General features: G+C 44.5%; 1 protein-coding gene across 3 annotated transcripts in view; it reads right to left on the bottom strand.

Moving 5' to 3' along the window:
- Positions 1-1319: 1319 nt before the first annotated feature.
- RUNX1 (RUNX family transcription factor 1) overlaps positions 1320-24198 on the bottom strand; it is a 175332-nt gene continuing 152453 nt past the window's right edge. For all 3 annotated transcript variants that reach the window (XM_049834717.1, XM_049834715.1, XM_049834716.1), the window contains exons 7-8: positions 10426-10587; positions 1320-6871 (exon numbers count right to left, since the gene is read on the bottom strand). In XM_049834717.1, coding sequence (XP_049690674.1) covers positions 6378-6871; positions 10426-10587 — 656 coding nt within the window. In that variant the 3' untranslated portion in view covers positions 1320-6377. The remainder of the gene's footprint in view (positions 6872-10425; positions 10588-24198) is intronic.

Consider the following 24198-nt stretch of genomic DNA (forward strand, 5'->3'; position numbering starts at 1 on the left):
AAGGACAGGCAGCCTCACGTGCATCCGGTTAAAATGACCATGGCAGTCTGATAACTTACCCTCCTACACAAAATGAGAACTCTGCTGGTATGTCCTCTACGTAGTCTTCAAAATCTAGCAACAAGTATTTCTGTTGAGATGCCCTTGGGTGTAATATTTTTGTTTTTGTTTTGACTGTCGCTATTTGTAGCTTCTTTTCCTGAGTGTTAAAGTAAGAAACAAAATGAATATGTGCTCTACTTCATCATCCACCTCTAAAGAAGCACTCTTGGGTTTCATAGGGTAAGGAGAAGAATCTGTAGGGTAGAGCCTTGCAAAAATATAAGGGGAATATTGTTAGGATAACATGGGATTGTGCCAGAAAGAAATGTCAGATGGTCATACTGAGCAGGGTAACCAGTAACCACATCAGAGGTGTGTGTTAGTGTTTCTAACCTCTAAAGAGGTACATGGAATTCAGTAACTGTTTTCTTTTAGTGTCTTGGCCCTAATTTTAAAAAGATAATACGAATTATCAGTTGAGAGATGGAGTGCTATCTGACAAGTTGTCAGAAAAAAAATACACCTTTAATAGTTTACTTTGTAGCTTGTTTTTCACTTCGCTGAGAATAGTAGATGAAAGTTAATCTTTGTATATATACATTATTGTGTAGAAGGATACTACTTAAAGCTTCTTTAATATAATGCAATATGTTGTATATGGTGAATATTAGAAGATTATATATATATCTACATATGCACAGATACAGAGGCTTTCAGATTGAACTTTCAATATTGACTCTAGGGGTTTTTTTTCATTTTGAAAGCTTGGTTCCCCCATATTAATGTTTCATTAACACTACTGTTTCATTATTTATTTAAAGAGAAAAACAAACAATGTATCTTATAAGAAATATGACCTCAAACTATCTGTTTTGGTGCTCCTGAAGTAAGGTTCAACTCATCAATATCAAAAAGGATCCAATCCAAGGAACAAAAGATTAAGGGAAAAAAATAAGAGCTGTAGATGACCTTGGAATATTGAAATTTAATGGAGAAGCCAGAGATATAACGCAATTACTAGGCTTCTTTATCTGCAAAGTCTCATTTCAGTCCTATTTTGATGATCCTGTTGGATTCCCCACCTTTTGCCAGGTCACTCCACAGCACGAAAATGCCTTTTTTTGTTAAAAAGGAATGAAATCAGTTCAAAAAAAAAAGGTATGGAAACATATTTTTGATGTGAGTGATACACGGTCAATACCCTTTTTCTGATGGTTACTTTTTCTCTGAGACAGTTGTTTTCTCCCTGATGAAAGAACACACCAGGCCAATGTGCATACTTGTCAAACATTTTATTTGTCATTCACACTAATTATGATACTGAATTTACAGAGGAAACTGTGGTACAAAGAAAGAAAGAAAGGAAGAAAGAAAGAAAGAAAGAAAGAAAGTCTTCATTAGAACTAACGCAGCAGTCCAGCTGCTCTGTGTGCTAGTTGTAATGAATTCTCCCGTGGCGCTGGACACAGCCATCCCTATGTACAGCAAGAGTCTACTCTGACGTGGTATCTAGAGACTTCCTGTAGTGGGGGAAAAAACTACTCTATTCTCTTTTCCCATCTGGTTCCAAAAAAACAGCAGCCCCCTCTCCCTTCCCAACCCCCCAAAAGAAAAATCCCCTGCAATCAAAAACAAAAAAAGCAAACTTCCAGAACATGGTAGTTTCGCCTTCTGGAAATGTTCAGCATGACAGTGTCAAGGGAAAATGTGACTGTTGCAGGATGCTGCAGCATCTGTTTTGTAAACATAGCCAGTAAATGCTGAACAAATACACTTTGATGCCATTCTGATAGGAGTGCGTCTCCCACTGTGTCCTCCTCTCAGACTTGCCACATGGCCACCTCAGACTGAAAGTTTAGTTTTTGTTTTAAAGAAAGATGTAACTGTCAAACCCAGAATACCACAAATAACCCACAGATTTTTGCACATTCATTTCTCCCCTACCACAAAAAAGTGAAGAATGTTGAATAGAGACCATGCTATAACTGTTTACAAAAGTGAATAAAATGTAGTTAATCTTGAAGCCTAAATTAACTAATTCAGAAAGAAATAAGTCTCACTACAGTATTTAAGCAAACACAAAGGTAAGTTCATTAAAAACACAGAAAAATGAAAAAAATGCAGAGTAATTACAAGCACTAAATATATTGCTATGAAGCTTTTGAAATCTATTTACATACATAAATACAAGTAACTCTGTTGATGCAACCCTTTTAGGACGAAGAGAAAAATGCCAAGTGATCGGTACTGACCAAGCAAGGTTAACAAAAATAAAATATGAAAATGTTACGATGCAGGAAAACAAGCAAGTGTTTTGCTCAAATAGAAGAATGATCCACTTCTCCTGAATCTTCAAATACACCAATGGAAAAGGTCACCCAGAAAGCAGTAATGAATGTTTCAAGAGTGCAGGCAATTTGGAACACTCTGACAAAGACTGTGGGCCATTCGGAGGAAAGGGGTTTTGTCCTTTCCAGCAGATAATTTGGCATAATTCTACAAATCAAATCCTTCGTAGCAGGGCTGCACTCTGCATCCACTTCCCTCTTGTACTAAAGCTCCTGTACATTGCCCTGGAAGCGTAGCAGGATCTCTTGAAGAGAGCATAAATATTGTTTGAGAGCGAAGTAATGGGCCTTAGAGCAAATGAGAGCCGGGCCCTATATTTACTTTGAAGTTGTTTGATATGGCTGCATCTGGACAATGAGTTGTGTCTTGTGAAAGGAACACACAAGCAGATAGTAAGGACTGCCATTAACTGTATTTCAGTAGGGGACGATGTCTAAGGCACTCTGCTGACTGCAACTTGTGAACAGAAAGAAGCACAACAGTTCTTTTTTTATTCCATTCAGCTACCGGGATGATAAAACTATATAAATATATGTGTATTTTATAGATATATAAAAAAATATACTCATACACTGTAATTTGGAGATGTGCGAATGGGGGAAATGTTTTATCCAAATGTCCTCTTTCTGTGTGCTAATTACTCTTAAGACACAAGAGGAATAACATGAGACCGTTTTTACAGCCTTGAAGATCTTTGCTGTCCTTAGTGAGACAGGGGATCACTACAAAACTATAGATTTGAGTAAACTGTGGTTTCTTATAAGCACTTGTGTGAATGCACTGAAACCTACAGTGATTAAACAGACTAATTACAAGGGACAATGAACTTAGCTTTTCCTCTGTAAAGAGGATGCTGCTGTGTTCTGTGCTTGACATACACAGGGAGGTTAGACTCAGAAGTGCAGTTGCTGGCAATTATCACAAGTGAGACACTGGGAAAGCCCAGGATTTTCTTACGTGTCAGCAAAGACATAGGGTAAGTGTGGTGACCAGTTCCGCAGTTTCTCATCCTGTTCACACCAGGAAGAGTAAAATTAAACTTCACCTTTAGGACAAGCGTAAAGAAAGTAGATGTATGGACATAACAAATATTCAACATAGGCTCTAATCTCCAGGTTAAGAGACGCCAACTCCCCGTTCCTGTGAATCCCCGATCTTTTAGTTTCAAAAGTGGGTAGTACAATACTGTGGGCTAAAAGGGGCACAGGGCTTTAGCAGAAAGCAGGCTGTGGGGACAGACAGGTCTGGGAGCATACTGCCCACATCAGCCTCCCTTCTGCCACTGGGCTGAAGTCACCCAGCCACGGCCGCCGTGCCCTCCACGGTCCTCTCCTCTCCCTCACTTCTGGGTTCACACTCACAGTACTATGCACTTGGGTGGTCCAGTCACAAGGCAGGTGTGAGAGCTGTAGTAAATGATGATTTTAATTGCACAGCGACAGAGAATGTGTAAGATGGATTCTGCAACAGAGCTACTGTTTAGTGATGAAGGACTTTTTTTTAGGCTACTGAAGAGGTGAGATTCCAACTATGTAAATGTCACAATAGGTAGGGTCTCTGTATTTCTGTATTCAGCAAGGTCTCCATACTTCCAAAATATATTTTTAACTGTTCAGATATAACTTTGATGTTTCCTGCCTTTTTTGTTCAGAGCAAACTGTAGAAAATGATAAAGAATATTATACTAAATGAAAAGCACAAGGCCATGCATGTATTTTAACAGAAACATTTTGAACTTTTGCTGAGATCTCTTGAAACACTCCCTATTTTCTGCACAAAAATGACCTTATTGACAATGTAAATTCTTCAGTTTGTAACTTTTCAATACCAAAGTGCTACTGCATCTGACTTAAACAAAGAAGCAAAATCATATTAAAAAAAAGAAAAATTGAAAAACAAATGGTTTTAAATAAGTCCAGCTGTTTTGCTGCCTGCAGCCAAGGATCTTTTTAATTTGAATCCTTTTAATTTTTTTTTAAACATCAAACACTGATCTGAAGTCCTGCTTTCAAATACTCTCTGAGTTGACCTGCAATTGTTTCACTCATTTAAGAGGTACATTAAATAATAATCAGCTAATTTGGAACGCACACGTGTCAACATCAGCAGTTTGTAATTAATGAGTAGTACAACAACTGCATTCAGACCAAACCCTCAAATAAAATAGTGCCATAAACTTTACAGTGACATCTGATATGTTTGTGCTGTAACGATGGGCAACGATGACGACTCTGTATTAAAAATGCTGTTAGTCTAAGCCTTGCGTATTTGCTACAGGACAGAATATTGTATGCACCAGTTTTAAATACTCTTCCTCTTCTCTCAGAAGACAGTGACAGGAGAACCATTAAGGCCCCTTCTTTGCTAGCCTGCTTTCCAGATGAGCTTGACAAGCCTGTTCAGTTCAAGTTATTTTGTGATGCGTGAACTGATCTATTTTCCAGCGCACTGGAACGTGGCTTTTGTACCGTGCAGAAATCCTGGCTCTGCTGAGCTGGGAGCAAATCTCACACCGATTCCATCGGAGCCAGGACTTCACCCTTGCCATGCTAACTGCGTGTGGGCTTTCACTTTTGAAAGACTAGGAGGCCTCTACCAGCGCTGTTAGGAAGCCCAGGCAAGCTCAGGAGCAGAATGGGGCCATATAGGGATGTATTTAGTTAGGGAATATTGAGTCTGCCTTACAAAATATGTACATCCTGATTACTGATCCTGAGAGTCACCACTGGTGACGAAGGAAAAGCGAGGAAGGAGTATGGAGAGATGACTCCACTGGATGGGAAGGCACAGAAATTCACAGGGATTTTGGTGCCTAAATAATGTCATTGGGAATTGGGCACCTAAATTCCTTTGAGGATCTGAGCCCAGTTAGCGGAGTAAAGTAAGAGTGAGATAATTGTAAACAATATTTCTAGGTAATTAGGAGGTCACTTTACCCATCGTTATTCCAGCCTTTTTCAATGTGATAAATTTGACTTTGGCTGCTACCAAAAAAGGCAATTGCTGATCTTTTTTAATATAGGCATATTTAAATAATAATAGTATCAACAAATAAGAAAAGTCTAAATATCAAGCATAAATATCAATGAACTCATCAAAGTAGTACAGTAGTTGAAAATGACCCAAGGCTGTAGCCGTTGTATTAAAAAAAAAAGTCCAAGAGGAAAAAGTTAAATTAACTCATTGAAAAAGGGGCTGATTCTTTCAGTTGACAAAGCAAGAAAGAAGCAAGCATGATTAAAACAAAAAAAAGAGCAAAATCTTTTTTTTTTGCAATTTATAAGGTGCCAAGAGAAATAAAACAAATTAGATGCAAAGCAGGATGAGCTGCATCCTAAAAAAAAACCCCCAAACAAAAAAACAAACCCAAAACAAAACAAAAAAACCCCAGCAATAAAAAATTCCATATTCTTTGGAATATACAACATGGTTAAAAAAAAAAAAAAAAAGAAAGAATGAAGTCCAACATATAAAACCTCTCATTCACAGCATTGCTAAAACAGAAGCGTTCACAGTTTCCCTCTGGGAATCTTCCTATACTTCCTTACAGTTAATATGTCCATAAGATGCAGTAAACTCACTAAGATTTTTTTAGATTTTAAGTCTTAAAAATAGAAGTGAACCAAAACTCTCTTTAGGGCTGTGGAGACCTTCAAGCCCAGGCACCTTAGAAAGCCACAGGCCTGGAAACAGACTGGGTACTTTTCTACCCTCCCTTGCTACCTCCGGACCACCAACTCAGGCGTCCTCCTTTCCAGAAGCTCAGCCCCCTGCGAGGGATGCTTTGCTGGAGCGACGTCGCTTCGCCAGGGGCTGGCTAATACACGCCACCGCTCCTGGGAGCGCTGACTTCTGGAGGGTTTGCTTCTGAAAGTGATGTATGAACATGGCAGGGCCCATAAGCAAGACGGGTGTTTATGGGATACCTACGGGCACCGGGAAATGGAAAGCACATTAGTCCTGACCCATAACTACTTAAAATTCATTCAGTATGGTCGCCACACCGCTTCCTCTAGCCTTGCTGTGGTTGCCATGTTAGTGGGGGAGTTGCTGTGGCTCCCTTCCGCCTCCACCACATCGCTTTGGTTGGGTAGGTTGGGGTTGAGGAGTGTCGATCCTGTGGAGGCGTTGGTGCAGGGGGGGTGGATGCGTGGGGGGGACCGGTCTCCCCCCGAGATCATGGAGAACTGATAGGAGCCGGCAGAGGTTCCGTAGTAGAGGTGGTAGGAGGGCGAGGTTGTCTGGAACGGGCTGCCCTGAGCCTGCGATGAGCCGGGGTAGGGAGGTGGGAGGTAAGTGTGGTATCTCGTGGCCGTGGACATGGCAGACATACCGATTCCTATCCCTGAACTGACGGGCGTCGGCGTGTAGGTGAACGCTCCTGGGTAGTGCATCCGAGGATCAGAGATGGAGGGGAGTGCGGAGAAGGAGCGGTCGATTCCCACCCGGGGGTCACTGAATGCAGTCAAGTCAGAAGCACCTGGGTGGTGGGGAAGGGAGACAGAGAACTGTTGAGCTGGCAGAATGGAGGTTCACCTATTTGAGGCGATAACCAACATCCAAACCCTGGTCTACGGTTAATCGAAGTGGCCAGAACAGAGCTATCCCTCATCAGCTTTCTAATGCAGTCATTGTAATGCTCATAGATCTGGACGTTTGGGATTAATTTCAGTAAAGCAGCAATTAAAGTGGAGTGCCAAGCTCTTGCCCTGTAGTGTACGTGCATGTGTTCGCTCTTAGAGACCTTACAGCACATGCAACTACGTACACTCCTAGAGTGTCCTCGTCCTCGACGGGTGGGTGGGGAAGTGGGACACAGATCTCAAGCTCCTTGCCCAGCATCACTTGACTCAGTGGGGACCCTGATGGGACCTAAACATAAATTGTCCAGTTTCTGCGAAATCTCTCCTTGCACCCAGTTTTATTTGCCAACTCAAATGGGAAGCTCTGTGGAGCCGAGATTGTCCTTTGGGTACACGAACATGCACAGGCAGGGTTTACACACACAGGCTCAGTCCAGCTCTCAGCACTTAGAAGCACAGTTCCCCATTGACTCTCAACACTACCGAAGTCAAGATAAATCAGGTTCACTTAAGGTCTTCCTGTCTGTGTCCTCATATAATGTCTACGTAATTGTTACTAACTTCCGAAAATTTTGGCTCTAATCAGTGTGTAAAAAAGGACAACAATAGTACTGCCTTTTTAAAGGAGAATGATATATTTAGAGGTTGGCCTTTTTTCTTCCTTTCATGTGTGCTAGAAGCCTTTCTCATCCTGCTAAGTGAAATGTTTTATAGGACAGTCAAATTCCGCTCTGCTTTGTCTGACATCAGTGGAAGTATGCCTGGCCCCATCGCCTCCTTCCCTGATGTGCAAGCAGAGCAGATAATGGCCTCTTTAGGAAGGATCCTCATCATGACTCAGATTAATGGAAGGTGTCAGTCCCTAGAGTTGGCAGCTATGCATGATTAAAACAACAACAATAATAATTAAGAAAAAATCTTTCCAGAAGACAACTTCTTCTGTCAGACAAGGCGTGGAGTCTGCAGAAGAGGAGCCGTGCGCTGAAGGAAATACTCATGAGAAGAAGCAGAGAGAAAACAAAGCTCTTGGCTCTGACTGGATTTAAAGCTAGAGCAGACACACTCCAGCGCCAAGTTGTGAAAGCTCATCAATGACACAGCCAGCACACTTTGATGAATTTCTATAAATTTCTTAGAAAAGCTCTGACGCATGCTGTATGCTTCCTTTTTGAGTTTGTGTTCCATTTTTTTCTAGAAGATTAATGCGACCCCCTGAACACATTTCCTTCCCCTAGACCCTAGCACCTTTAGATTTAACAGGGCAAGATACACTACGATATGGAATGGCAGGAGCCTCGGAGTAGCTAAGCTTGAAGATGGCATCTGACAACCTGCCAGCTTTTAAATGGTACTTCCACACCTCATTCCTGAGAAAGTAATCAAACTTCTTGAAACTGCCTGGACACATCACTTACCAGATGAGAGTTTCTTCTGCCCAGTTTGGCAAAAAGCAGAATAATGAGACTTAATGTCAAGGTGTTTCAAGGATGTCCCATATCTTTGCTTTTTCTTTTGAGGCACTGTGTCTTTAGATGGTAGGGGCTAAAAAAACTTCTCAGATTTGCTCTTTGTTCTGACAAGGAGAAGTTTCTTAGATAGACAGCAAGTGTATGTGACCGTAATGGGATTAGGGAGAAAATATTGTGAAAGATTTTTCTGGGAATACTGAATGACGTTTAATATAGAAGTAACGTTTTGGAAGCATTATAAAACCCACTTAAGATGTGTAGAGATGAGCCCCCATGTACAGAATTAAGACAGGAAAAAAAGAATGCTGGCATGGGAACGAAGCTCTTCTAGGTTTCTTCACAAGTCATGGAGAAACTATGCCGGCCCCAAGGTAAATCACTTTGACCACAGGCACAAAAAGCACCGACAAGCCCTAGCGCCGGTGCTCTACCTCCATGCTCACCACGTGCCACAAAAAAAAGACAGTATGCAGTTACTCCATGCATACGTGGCTATCTTCTGTTAAGACTGTGCACTCCTGGGGGCAGCCACCATGGAAGCCTTTGGTGCTCATACCGTGCGCAGCACAGTAGGGGCCCTGGTACACGATGATGACATTTGGGCACTATGGCAATGCAAAAAATATTGCATTTCAATACTGAGTGCATTCACTCATTTGAAGGCAACCTCAGTTGACATATTGGTAAAGGTAAAATCGGATTAACATCTCCATTCAGCCCGATTCACGTATCTACACCTACAAGTACACATGCATCAGGCACCCCTGTACAGGGTTTGAAAATCAAAATAGCTGGTAAATATTGATTTCAAACAATTCTGTCAAGAAAAATCACTTTTCTAAGTAAAAAACTTGATGAAATTATTTGTTTTATTTGAAATTTTATGGTTGTTATGAAGATCTTTTTTCACCCTTCTCCGTTTTCTCTGCTTCTGCATTTTGCCAGTGGAAAGGTGTCCAAAGGGAGGGAAACACAGGGGAGAAAGTAAAAAGGAGTCTTTTAATTTTAAAAGAAGAGCGTGTCAATGAAGAATGAGAATTTTTATAGACATCTTTTAAAACCAGAAATTGCCTTTTTAATTTTTCTCCTGAAAGGTTTCCTGTATTTTCAGCTATCTCTAAGATGTAATTAGCACCCAGGCCTAACAAATAATTTACTTTTGGTAGGCATCATCCCTGTGACTCTTTCAAAGCAGGCTCTACATGACAACAATAGGACAGGCTGGCGCACGTTCAAGTGATTCTCTCTGATCTTAGAAGAAGCTCTGAGTATTCAAATGAGAGCAATATGTGCGGCCAAAGAAGATATTTTTGTAAAAGCCGTGTGCAAATTTGAATTATATGGCTTTCATTCATTTTAAGAAAATTCCTGCTATTGAACACACACATATTGGTTCAATATGTGTGGGTTAGAGTCAGCAGATGGTCAGTTGAGTATGGTGGAAACCAGGGGGGTAGCTTTCACTTCCATGCTATATTTTTATGTTGGCTTGTAAAGCTCTGCAGTACAATTTGACAAAGATGTAACAAGACAATCCAGTGCAACACTTAAAATGTCAAACCCGACCATCCTGCAGTCAGAGTGTCCACCCATAACCTGCTGTGCTCTGGTCTGAATTTAGAGCGAGGGAAGGAAACAGAACTGAAATACCTGTGGCATTCATTTCTTGGCACATACGATAGGTCTTCAGCACTCTATTTTTATAGTTCCATACATCTTCAAAGGGCTGCTTTCTCCTCTTCCCCCCCCCCCCCTTTTTTTTGACAATGATATGTTGGGCCCCTAACCGTATTTCTTTCCTCTTTGCACAAATCCCAGCAAAGCGTTGGAGAAGGCTTGCTGCAGAGGGCCTGCAATAGGCTTCACTGCAACTGGAGAAAAGCTGCGGCAGCACCCTAGGATATCGCAACCGGTTTGCATTGGAGTCAGCCTCGCGGCTTTGGTGAGGCCTGGTGCGGGGGCACTAACTTTTAGATACTTACTTGACAGCCGGCTTGAAAGCTCCGCAGTGAGGGATGTCATGCCGCTAGCCCTGCCGGGTGATATTGGCGTGGCGGGGTGCACGGAGGGGGTGGCAATGGAGCCCAGGTACTGGTAGGACTGGTCGTAGGACCATGGTGGAGATGGCTGTACTTGCCTTGTGTCTGCAATGAAAAAGAGACCTATAGGCTGTTTTGAATGATAAAACTTTGCAATCAAATATGTGAACCAAACCACATGGTGGAAACAGAAACTTAAATGCCAAGATAATTACATTTCAGTTCCATAATCCCTTTTGTCAAGAGACCTGCGGATGAATTGCTTTATAAAATATTTGTGCATCTGTGAGTTTTGATCGGTTGATTTTTTCTTGTGAAGCTTTTTGATATTTCACATTGACGGTGGGCAGGGAAAAGCGATCAAGGAGAAGCAGATTAAGCTTTCCAAGGTGAAAGACTATTCACTGCTGAGATGCATTAGTATTTCAGGCTGTGTGTTTCCAGCCCTGTTAGCCAAAAAGGCATGTCTTGCATGGCGCCAACGAGACAAAAATACTGAACTGTGTTTCTGTGCAAGCATGTAAAGAGAGAAAAACGAGATGAACATTTTGTGTGCAGGGAGGGTGGCGGGCAGAGAGAGAGAGGGAGATGAGAGTGAAACCGGTGTCCTCCAGAAGGCACCCTCCTCAGTGGATGAATAGGACTGGGGAATTTGACTTCCTCAGTCTTTTGAAAATCCCAGACTTAATGAAATGAACAGGTATTTTGTACATCTATTTTGTATACGCTACAATACAGAAATACAATTCAGAGTGATGGGTACATCTACTAGCAGTGGCTGAACTTCAGAAACAGAAAGCCTTACACAAACTCTAATGGCACTGCTAAGCTGAAAATGCAGACACCCTATGAGTACAGGCTTTCTGTAGAAACTGCTGCTTCTTGGAAGCAAAATCTCAAAACGCACAGATGCATAAAACATTTATGGAAAAAACACTAACCTATTATTTTCTAGCCACACGACTAGTTTGGCTGACATTTGAAACCAGAGATGCATGGCAGGGAGTTTGACCAAACCAGTTGCACCAATGCAGAAACAACTCTTTTCTGCTTATTTCATCTTTGCATATGAAGCTGGCATTTTTCAGTGTATAGAAAAGTCTGATTTTTGTGTAAATCAAAGTGAGAAAGATTCCTCCCCCCCCCCTTACCTACCCAGATTTTTTAAACTATTTTTAGTAAAATCTTTTCTATTTTCTTCAGCTCTAAGAGCATTCTCCTGCAGCTTTATCTAGCTAATTGCCTTTTTGAAAAAAACAAATGTTGGATGAACTGCATTCAGATAAAACTGATACCAGCATGGAAGGGAAATTTCCCAAGTCTGAGATGAAGGACTTTGATCTTCCATCAGAAAGCCCATCTGGAAATTATTATTTTGTTGTGCTTTATGGAGATGAGTTTTACATTTTGTTTGTTTCGTGTGTTTAGAAGGGAAGATTTATACAAAACTCCAAGCTTTTAAAAAATAACTAGTGAAGTCACTTGCAGAATAAACTAAAGTGTTGTAAAGATTTTTCTGCTGAGTAACATATTCAAATTCAGATATTATTAATATTTAATTTTTTTTTCAGGCAGACTACCTTAAAAATAAATTCAGTTGACTCATGCTGTTTTAAAAGCAACATCCAATCAGATGAAATGGACTTCAGTAGAAACAAACAAAAAGACATAGGCACAAAGCCTGTCTAATTCTGAATTACAACATCATCTCGCTGTTAATGTATGGTCAGTGTTTATTAAAGATGAGAGGGAGACAGATGAGGGAATCCAGTCTCCAGGGATAGCGTTAGGATAAATACCACAAAGCATTGGCAGAGCAAGTGTTGCAATGGTACGACGCTGTGCGTTCCAGTTCTCAAATGGGGTTAGTTAAATCCTTACTCCCTTATTTCAGTACTCGATCCCATTGATTTCAGTTCAGCAATGCGGCCGAGTACTAGAATCCTCTGTGCGTTGGAGAGATCCCGGCCCAGGGATGGAAACTCCCTCGGCCGGTCCTCCTGCCTGGGGAGCCCTCGATGTGCTCTGCCAAGGCTGACGCCACGGGTGGCAGAGCCTCCCCTGTCACCTCGCTCATGGGCTCCGTGCAACACTGTCACTGCAGAAGCCACGGAACCCCTTTGGCTGGAAATGTTTTGCCACCTGCTTCCAGGTGCTCTGTCCTTAGGTCAGCGCTGCAGAGAAGAAGGGAAAAGCCTGTCTTCAGAGTGATCTGAGTATGTGCGAAGGGGGTGCTGCCACCCATCCTTGTTTTTCAGGCTGAACGGAGGGAGCGCCCCGTCTGTTTTCTCCCGTTACAAACTGTCATTGCGTGGTTGGGAAGCTCTGTCTGCCACTTTTCTCCTGTTTCTTACATTGCTGGCTCTTCAGGACAAGGGACATGGTTTTTGTCCTGTACCTTGCCCAGCATGCGTGGGATCCTGGTTCCGTAAAACAGTGCCAAGTGCAATAAACAAATAAACAACGGTACGAAGATGCAGAAAAAGCTGCAGCAGCTGCCTCAGTGGCAGAAGAGGAAGCAAGACCTTGTCACGGATTTGCTAAACACTGACAAGCCTAAATTCAAGTACGGTTTCTTCCTTTTAGTGCTACTAGGGTTAGCTTTGTGCTGTGTCCCAACTGGAAACCGGATAACGGACCATGTACGTGTCTAGTAACATCCGGAAAGAGACTACCAAGGTATCTGACCTGCCTCATCCATTTGCTGTTATTACTGACCTCTGGGGTACTTGAAACAGTGACAGACAGCCCAAGAGACCCCCATTATTAATCTCCTCATCCCATTAAGTCTTTCATAAGTGAAAGTTCAAACTACCAATCAATTTTCCATCTTGGCACCTGTATTCCCAATCACTGTATTTGCTCTTAAAGATTGGCTTTTTGACATCGGACTGGTTAGCAAGTTGCAATCTATTCAGTGAAGTTAATATAGCGCATTATATTATATACACGTATTAAAGCAAGTTGTGCTGACTAACCCCAGGCATCACCTCTACGTTTTTTTAATAACAAGTGGAGAAAAGTATCACTGTAATAGCATTTTTATGGCACCATTTCAGTATCAAGAGGCAGACGCAGCTCCCAGTAAAGGCAAGGTTTGCATTTTCAGCGGCTTCAGTAGGATCTGGATCAGGGGTCTCAAATAGCTTTTTTTTTTTTTTCTTTTTTTTTTTTCTTTTTGGCGCTATCTGCTTTTCTTCAGCTTTCGGGTTACCCAAAATTAAACTGGAATGGGTTCAAATTTGCCACAGGACTAGGCTACACAAAGAGGCAGCAAACTCTTTCTGAATCCATCTCTTTTCTGCTTTCGCAATAAAGAGGCGCATATCTCAGAAGTTAGTAGCTTGGCGTGGGGAACCGAATGTGTGGCTTTGCGTGGCTGAAGTTGATTTGGTGAAAACATGCTGCAAATAAATGGGAGCTGCTTGCCAACTCAGAATGTCTGTGAAGAGATTTGCAGGGAGAGCTACTTCAACAAAGGGAAGTAACAGGGCTCTGGGTCCATACAGTTTTAAAACCAAACAGGATTCCAGAATCATTTAAAGGCAGATCAAAATAGCATGAAACCAAGGAAGTTGCTCCAGTCAGTAACCTGTGCTGAATCCTCCCGGTATTTCTCCCATTAGCAAGTACTTTCCATTTCTGCTTTTTATGGTGTGAGAAAATGTATTTAAAACATGAAAACAGTTATTAATTGCAATAAAGCACTCCGGGGCGAGAATTATGGTGCAATAATTCACACCTTGCTGTGTAGTCACGAGCTCTCGGCCTCTAGCCTCATGCCTAACAAGCTATTAAGCAGAAAGCATCGAACCATCTTTCATGCCTGGTCATGTTTTATTGCCGCGAAAAAGGTTGCGTTCGGCTTGTTTTAAAAAGTTGCAATTAAGCTGTACAAATGTTGCATAACGCTTAACAGTTTGACGAAACCAGCTTTGGTTAGAGACTCGGCGAAAAAAAAGCAAGCCGGCCTCCCCTTTCCGCGACGCTCCCTCCGCTCCTGCCATTTAGCATTTTTTTCCGGCCGTTTATCGCCGTGGAAAAATTAAAAGCCTAACCCGGAGGAGGCGGAGGGCGGCGCGGGTCGCTCCTCTCGCCGAGAGATGCCACGGCCAGCGGGGTCTATCAGTAGGTGGCAGTGGAGACCTTGCAGAAAGCGGCGGCCGCCCGGCTCCGCGCCCCGGGCCCCCCCGCGCCCCGGGTCCCCCACGCCCCGGGCTCCACGCGCCCCGGGCCCCCCACGCCCCGGGTCCCCCACGCCCCGGGTCCCCCGCGCCCCGGGCCCCCCACGCCCCGGGTCCCCCACGCCCCGGGCTCCACGCGCCCCGGGCCCCCCACGCCCTGGGTCCCCCGCGCCCCGGGCCCCCCCCGCGCCCCGACGCCGCTGCCGCCGGCCCCCGCTCTCCAAGAGACCCAGCCGGAGCGGGCACTTTGGCGGAGCCGCCGCAGCTCTCCGGACGACCTCTGCTAACGCCTCTTGGTCGCTCGCCACCGCACAGAGGGAGCATCTCTCCCAGGGGCAGCTCGGGGCTTCTCCGAGACGCGTACGCCCGGACCTGAAGGCTGCCTTGCTCAGCAGAACCGGCACGGTTCCGCAGGGCAAACGAACACCTGCCAGGCAGTGGAGTTGTCCTAGTGTGACACAGGGCATATTTGGGCTTCCAAAGTTGTTACCGATAGCCAAGTACAAAAAGAGGAGAACTCCCTTCGTGCTCAGAGCACCAGAGGATGGGTCAAGACCTCAGTCGAAACCACAGCATATCTCCTGAGCTCGCGCACGACATCCTTCCGCCTGTAGAACTGATCCTGAGCGTACGGGACGCAGAAATCGCCGGGACATAATAAACGCGAAGTCCTGGGATGCTGCTTTGACGTGATTCTTTTTCAGAGGGGCCACACGCTTTAAAATGTGAAACAACACCCCCCTCTCCCTCCCAAAAAAAACCCGCTGTGATGCTGTCAGGCACTTGGAAGGTATAAGTCTGCAAGTTGCAGTGGACATGCAGTGATTCATCGTACCACGTCAGGACGTTGCTTGAGATGAGATGACAGCAAAAATATCTTTCAGCTCATCATTTCTATGTAACAAATGTCACAATCCGTACCAGGCTGCCTAAAATAAAACCCCTGCAAGATTTTATATTCTGATCAGAAAATACTTCAGTTTAGCCATATTAAAAGGTTTAAGCTTCGAACTCAAATCAGATAAGAGGTCCCACTGCACCTACGAGCCAAAAGGGAAAACACTTATGTGGACGCGCCTGGCTTGCGCTGAGCTGGATCCCATGCACCTCTGAATCTGTTTTATGCCCTTGGAGCGCAGAGAGAGACGGTTCTACGTGTGTCACTGCAGGTCAGACATTGCTGCCTGCACCCAGCCAAGAGGCGCTGCGTGGCCAAATCTCAGTATGATACAGCATGTTCCTGGAAGCTTCAGAAAGGAGCAGCAGGATGTGAGTCAGTACGCCGTGGCGCAAGGCGGGATGGCGGTGAAGCCGGCAGCAGCCCGGGAGGGAGCAGGTATGCCTTTGACTCAGCCAGGCTGCCCGCTTTCCACCTTCCCCTTTCTGCTGGGCTGCACTTGCACGTGGGCTGCCTGCATGTCCTCTCTCCTCCCTCGCCCCTCTGCCTCGGAAATGGCACCTGCCTGCTTGAAAATATGATTACCTGGACAAACTACCTTCTACAAGTGATTTTTCCCAAGGCAGGGTCCGGGGAGACAAAGGAGTCAGCCCCGAGTACTGAGCAGCTAGTTAGCCACTATCCATGTCAGTGAAAATCCCCCCATCCTCGGCACAGCGAGATGAAGATGAATTGCGAAATAGCCGTCGCTGTTGCCAGACTTTTTTTCTCAAGTTGCAAAAATTTCTGTCAGTCATACGCAACAAACCCCAAAAGTCACATAGCATCGAGCTTTGCAATTCCTCTACCATCCTGGCAAGCACTTTAAAGGCAGCAACTGGCAGAAGACATGGGGTGAATGAAAGCTGGGATTAGTTTACCGGTGTCAAACTCAGAGGCAGACAAGGAGAGAGTCGGATCCTTAACTGCTTTGAAAGGCTTTTCTGAGTCTGGGATTTGTCCACCGCCCCCCCCCCCCCCCCCCCCCGAGTCTGACTTGCTAATCTTTCCAAAGGGAAACACTTTTTATAGTGTGACTTTACTTTCCTTTGAGTGTAAGGCAGGAATGGTCTTGATGAGACTTGTTCATTCAGAGAGGTGTCTTGCTTAATAGAGGAAACGGACTATGAGCACAGAAATACTCTGGGTAGTTTTGTGCTCAAGAGAAAGATGCCGCCTGCCTGAAAACTTCAATGCAGTCTTTCCTCCTTCCCCGCTTTGCCAACATCTCTTACGTGCCTGTCTCTGCCTCTTCTTCCTGCTTGCCTTCTTGCATTACCTCCCAGTCCCAGCAGCTGCAGGTGAAGGTGTGAGAAGCACAAGGGACCGTGATATGGTCCTGCATGAGTCTGACCTAGTGTCTCTCTGAAGCAAGGCATCTGAAATGACTCAATCTCCCTCCCTCACTCGGGACCCAGCAAATCCTCAGCCCAATGCAGCACCGCGAAAAGGTGTGTCATCTCCCGGCAGCTGAAGGAATTAGTCAGTAGCTTAAATAAGGGGGACTTTCCAAAGGACAAGTTCATCACTGGCAGTGGCAGCAGCCGCACAAGGCTGGTATTCTCATACCTCTCAGCACTGGAACATGAGGAGCTGGAAAATTACAGCACAAACTGTAAAATTCCACCAGCAGCTACTTCACCCTGCAGGGTGGTTTCCCTCTGTGTGCCAGGCTGTGGAAACCACTGTCACAGCACAGAGCCACCTCCCAGTGCAACAGCTGGGAGACCTGCAGGTTTCACAGAGGTGGGTGCGAGCTCTGATTTGCCTGCGAGGAAAGTTTTTCAAAGTCTTCTAATATCCACTCGAAATTTATAGGAGATGAGCATTCACTCCTCTCCACAGCCTTGAAAAGCCCCTTTTAGATTGCTAACAGGTGACAGGACTTATTCTGGTTGAGAACGACAGTGACAGATACGTCGCGTGTCTGGAAATTTTTAAGGTGGGGAGGGGGTGGAAAAGCCACCCAAATGCCCAGCTATTCTCTGGGAGAGAGATCTTTGGCAACGACCTCCTGCCTCAATGTTTGCTTTCATTTTATTTCAGTATTACTGTGGTTTTGTGGAGCATTGCAAAGGCTAGAGAAGTTGTAGAGGCATTTGAGCCTCTAAAAATCTGCCTGTGGGCTAGGAGAATGAGGCAGTTTCTCCACACTGAGGCATCGCACTCTCGAGAATAAAGAAGAAAAAAAATCAGCCTCAAGCAGAAAGCTTTCAAAATCCAGTTGCTGAGGCTGTTTGCTCTAGCTGCGGTGCTTAGAGTTGATGCAGAAATTCCTAAAGCATGCTAGGTGCTGCATGGATATACAGGAGGGTACCAGCCCCTGAGAAGGATTGAGCATATAGTAAAGATCATGGCAAACCACAGACAAAGAGTGGTATGATTAGGTGCCGGGGTGCAGAGCACCATTTCTCCTGTTCATTCAGTACTTTGCATTCAGTTTTTGTGCATCATCTACCCCTGACTCATCTTCTGTGTTAGCTCGTTTCTTTTCAGCACTGCACTAGAAAGGGTCTTGAGGACAAAAATTATGCAAATCTGCCAGTGCCTCTGAGAATATCAGTCCTCCAGTGCTGAATGTAGTGAAATACTGAGGTCTTACATGAAGATGTTTTGCTAGCTTTTCTTTAGAATCAGATGGCAGGGAAGGGAGAAAACCAAACAATACATCCTAATGGTTTGTTTGAATTTCTTTCACTCTTTTCATGTCCATGTCAAGAAAGTCAGTGCTCCAATGATAGTAAGATACCTGGAGATGATACCAAAGGCAGCAGGAGAAAGGACCTGTTCTAGCTGTGTATATTTTGGAGATAGAAGGAGAAGTGTGTATTCCATCCAGTTTAAAGCTGCCTGAATTAGCTGCCTAGACTAGCAGAGCCGTATACGCATAATGCTCTGTAAATAAACAAGTAGCATTTTAGTTAATGGCAACTGGCTGTGGGGTGGGGGTCGCCTAAAAAATCTCTCGGGTCTCGTTGCTCGGTGCCAGAATCAGGAAGTGCAGACAACTCCAAATACCAAACTGTGAAAACTCTGATTTCACAATCAACGTTATGTGCTGCCCTAGCAGGTTAGTACATAAGCTGCTCAAATGAAATATAAACCATCTCTCCTCCTGAGTAAGCACACTCCTTCTGGGCTGGCGTCACTGCTGCTTTGAAGAACGTGATGGCATTATGGGCAAACTGCAAAGTCTCTGGGTGCCAGTGACATGCAGAAGTTGGAAAGCTGAGTTTTGCAAATTGAAGATGCATTGTTCTTTGTCTTCAGAGGTATGAGTCACCCTGGAGAGCTGCAGTTATTTGTTCAAGAGGGAGACTCCATTCCACCACCCATCCTCCTCTTCCCTCCCTCTTCGCATCAATAAGGAATGAAGTAAAAGAATTCAACCTTGACCTTCCACTCTTTTGGCTCCCCTGGAGGAGACATGCCGCCAGACTTGATGCTGCGGCAGTGTTCTTCCCTATCTCTAAGCGTACTGCTAAAGCACAAACTGAAACAGTGAGGAAATCAGGGACAGACACCACGTGGATGTTGGCGGTGAGCAGACTTCACCCTTCATCACATTGTGCCCAGCCTGAGAGGTGACGCGATGCAGAGAGCCCCATGGCTTGGGCAGAAGGATGCCAGTACAAGCACGTACACTACGCATACACGTGTGTACATGCACACACACTTGTCTACTTGCTGCCTGGCACTGTGGTTTCCTCTCACTTCTGAGGCGCTAGGGAGAGAGCAGGTTGTGTGCTGCTGGGAGGGCGTATGATCTATGGTGACCTGTACAGGCACCAGGGGATGGGACCTATGGGGAGTGTTACTGCTCCCTTGTCCGTCTCGGTAAATTCACCTAGAAATCACATCTCTCCGAGTCTGGAGGGGAATCGTATGGGGACTGTGGCAGCTTCCCCTGCCCTGCTGCCAGGGTCCGTATGACAAACCCTGCCGGACAACAGAGCACCTCTGCTCCTATCCCGCTTGTCCTCTCCCCAGCTTCTCCCTTCTGCTGCTCTAGGTCCCAGCTACTGCTCTCCTCTGTGCCTTTCCCTGAACCACACGAGTACGTGATCGCCTCCCAGCTAATTAACTCCTTGATCCCCACGCTGCCCCCTGAGGAAGGGTGTCATTGCAATCCTCATTTTAGCAGACGGAGAACTGATGCATGCAGAAAGCACGGTTCCAGCTCAGCAGAGCACTCGGGGCGCAGAGCTCAGTGCTTGGCTGAGTCAGAGCACATGCGAATTACCTGATGTCACCCCGGCAGGGAAAGTTCACCTGTAAAAACAGCTTGGGGTAGATGTATCCACTTTGTCCTAGTTAGCTCACATCTTGAAAGTGGTCTACCTGAAGCGTAGGGCTCAGGTGGGTACAATGTTCACTGAGAAGCAGGTCAATTAGCCCACCTCACTACCTTGCTGCTGGTGAGAGCAGCTGCTTTCAGCCTGCCTTAGGCAGGTATATCATGCCCTGGAAATGCAGACACAGAACTATGGTGCTAATTGTGTACAAAGTGTAACGCCGTCTCCTGGTGTCCTGGCTCTCGGGGGAGGATTCATCCCACCTGAGAGATCTACAATGTAGGTGTCTACCTCTGAGCTACTTGTCTAGACTCTAGACTTTATTGCCAACAAGGTAAAAGAGGCGCTTGTGGGGTGCAAGTCATTTCATCCGAAGGGAGACATCTAAGCCAAGGCAGGCGGGTGAATCACACCCGAAGAACAGCTGTTTCTCTCCCCGATCGCAAGGATACCAGATGACTGTGTCACACAGAGACACACGAAACGCGGATGTCTAAAGTTAGGTGAAATGAATCCCAGCCTGGTTATACCTCCAAGGTTTCTCTTCCATGGGGTGGAGCGAGACCAAAGGAAGTGGAGAGATATCTCCTGGGCCAGGACCTGGAAGTCACATTGAGTCACTACTTGCAGACAGAGGATTATCCGCACCTTCCTCTCTAGGGCAATACCCTCCATGCCTGTGGGCTGGACCTGACCCTGCTGGTCCTGCGAGGGGATTGCTGATACCCTGGTGCCCAGCCCCAGAGCCATTGCCTGAGCGGGACTCTGCCTTAGGGTGTTCGAGAAGGCAGTCATGAGGTCATGTTACAGTGAAACATTTCCTAGCTTTGTGTCTACATTTCGAGACAATTAAATATGAGGCTGAAAGTTCCTTGGCTGGATTATTCCCACTGGAAAACCGACGCCATTAAAAAAAGAGCAGAGTTGAATGAGGAAGTCTGCAGTCCACTGGGAGCCACAGTGATAAAGGGATGACTACAATGTGGCTTCAGGTATCTTACAGGTTGCTCCTGATGATGTGAACTAATTACTCCATATTAAAGTTCTTTAGCCTACAGATAAACAAAAAGTCCTCATCAATCTCTTCTTTTACACTTTCAGTGCTCCCTCCTCTTTTTCAACATGAAAGTAGTGGAAGAAAAAACTTACTCTCTGGAGCTTACAGTCATTTTATCCACCACAAAACACTGACCTTGATGTGAACTAATTAGGACTGCAATAGATTATTAGTACAAGTCTGTAAGGTGGAGTTTTGTCAGTATAAAAGAGGTCTTTGAAGATAACAGTCATTTACACTTTCATGATCTCATCCCAAGTGCTCAGAAGAAAGCCTATAAACTAATAAAGTAGAATTCATCCAGGGGCACTCTGCGCACACAGCGGAGTATCACCCTCCAAACCCTTATTCAGGATGGAAAATGAAATCTGCTTGGATTCTTTTAAATTCCAACACAAATCAGGATTAAAACAACTTTTGGTAATAAGCAGATCTCTGATGATCTAAAGACACACTGGTTCATTTTATTGACTTAGAGAAAGTAAGTGACATATCAAATGCAACCTTCATACTTTAACAACTGAGGTCACCTTGAGAAAAATGATACTGAGCCCAGTGGTATGAAACCTCTCTCCAGAGTGCAGCTTTGATTTACAAGGTGAAATAAGGTCTTCTTCATGTGAACATATATTTGTAAAGTCAGTTTGACTTAGATTTTTTTAAAAAGGAGGTAACTAAGAAACCGTTGCTCATTACAGTACTAAAGTAAAACGGACTTGTTGAAAACTCTATTAAATGATCTGCTCCTCTAAACTGTCAAGCTGGTTTTGAGGAGATCTGCAAAACTGAAATGGAAAATGAGTCAAGCCCAGAAGTATGTGCTGAAAGCCCCAACTCACTGGGTTGTCAGGGGCATTCAGTCCAGAAATACATTTAAAATACCGTTTAAGAAATGCTTTGCTTCCTTTACGAAATCCCTTGGCACTTGCTGTGTAGCCGAGGAATGCAGCATCCTGCCGCGCTGCGGCCATCACCAATTCCACCCGACCTATGGCCCCGGCGGGTGGCAGCAGGACATCTCCCCGACTCCCCCCCTGAATCAGAGAGGCTGGAGATGTACAGACAGAGGAAGAAGGAATAAAAGGAAGGTAAAGACTCATCTCTGTGTTCAACCCTTTGCCACTGTTGCGGGAGCAGAAGTGCTCAAGACATGCACTAGGTCCAGCTCAGCTTGCACGTTTGCTCTGCTGGCCATATTTAAATGTTACACCGCTTGATTTCACAGCAAGCTAGATCTAAATCTGAAGGGCGCAAGACAGAGGCAGCATAAGCTTTGAAGTTAAAAGTGCTTCTCTCTTTAGTGCTACTGAAGATGCCAAGCAGAAACTCAGCAAATCAACACACAGAGAAGCTGTTGCAGGGCCGAAGCCCCTCGGTAGTCCTTCCAAAGCAAGGTGCCAAAACCCAGACCCTTGAATAAGCAGGTGCAGGGCTTTGAACATGCAGGGCTCAGCCAGCAATGTCCTGGACACGGACTCTCCATCGGGGCGGTCAGAGAGGGGTCTGCCCCCAACAGGGGGGATGCGCCTGTGCCGCCTATCAGGGCAGTGATGCCTGGAGGAGACCTGGGGGGAGCCTGCTGATACCCCAACTCCCGCACGCCTCCCTGCCCCTTCTCCTGGAGTTCCTCCTGCAGGGGACCCGGGACAACCAGCCTACTTGGAAGCGCGCGCTGCGGCCCCGAATTTTGTGTACCTACGTCCCAATCGTAATTTCTGGTTTGTGTGCACGTAGGTGCTACCAGAATGGGTGGAGTAAGGAATAACAGTGTTGAAGGAAAATTGTAATCCGGTATAGAAAAGAAGTGTCAACACATGTCAAATGTTGCAAAATGTCCCAGTGTGGAAGAAATAAAGTAATTCCCAGTATTAACCAACAAACAGCTGTTGTGTTGCTAGACTGAGGAAGATTTCTTTTTTGAATAGGAAGTGTGTGATGTTTTACACAAATAACAGTTTTGTTTCACTTTCTGTATTAAACAGCTTAAAAATTAACTTTTAATGTACTAAACGCTTCTGAACGGCTTGAAAAGTCGAGCTTGCTATAACCTCTTTTCAAATTACACCCTGTGACTAGCCTGTCTGCTCAGAAATATGTAAAATTATTGTTGTCTGTTAGCAGTTGCAAACCTATGAAACACTGACACATCAAAAACTTTTTAGAAACTTAGCTAAACTCCACTGAATGTGCTGAACTGAGCAGTTTTAGACAACTGCGGCATGGAGAGTAAGATCACAAGTAATCATTATAAGCAAAAGGAACTTTTTCCTGTATAAAAAACTATCTCAAAGCTAAACATAATCATAACATGTAAGCAAATATTAAATAATTATTTAAGTAACAGTAAAAGTAAGACCAAACAAGGCATTTACATTTAATGTAAAATTTCAATGTGATGGCAAGAAACAAGGTTATTGTAGGTTACAGATTGTTGGCTTGGTCAGGGAAAAAAACCCCCAACTTCAGAAATTGCCCTAATTGAAATATTTTTTGTCTACATTTTCACAATTTTAAAAATTGGCAACATTTTTAAACAATTCATTGAAATTCAACCAGAAATTATGTATTTGCTGTTGTTGTTTTGCAGTTGTTGATATTTTGGGACTGCCAGAGAAATAAAACAAAACCCCCTTCATTTATTTGTGCAGCTCTTTAATCTGTTTAAATTAATATGCTGTATTACTCATTTTTTCCCCAACGTGATCCTAAAATGATCGCTTAGCTGCACTCACATTAGTGTCTCCTGCCAGTGAATTAAATATGAAATGGTTTATTCCCCCATCCTCCAGCAGCTCTTCCCCATCCTCACATGCTCATTTAGCCCGTCTGAACTTACAGATAAGCTGATGATGAGACACTAGAAGGCAAAAACAGACAATTACCTAGGCAAATGTTTGAAGGATTTGGGCCCTGCGGCAAAAATGCTGTTTACTGAAGACTGAAAGCGCCATTTCTACTTAGTACAAGCCAGTGTGTCTGAACTCAGCAGTTCTGGATAGTGGCCACCAGTGGACTCAGAGCAAGGTTTGTAGGTGCAAGATAACATCACGCTCCCGTCTGCATTTCATCACCGCAGGGCCTTTTTCTGTATTCTTAAACAAAGGCATGCAAGTACCAACAGAAGTATACTTTACCATCTGTCTTTATATTCACTCATTACATAGCTAATCATTTATTTTTCTGCTGAAGACCACCCCAACAAGGTGCGAGGGCAGATCCTCAGCTGTCCTTGTTAGTAGAGCA

The sequence above is a fragment of the Accipiter gentilis genome, chromosome 32, assembly GCF_929443795.1.
Source record: "Accipiter gentilis chromosome 32, bAccGen1.1, whole genome shotgun sequence".
NCBI classification, from domain to species: Eukaryota; Metazoa; Chordata; class Aves; order Accipitriformes; family Accipitridae; genus Astur; species Astur gentilis.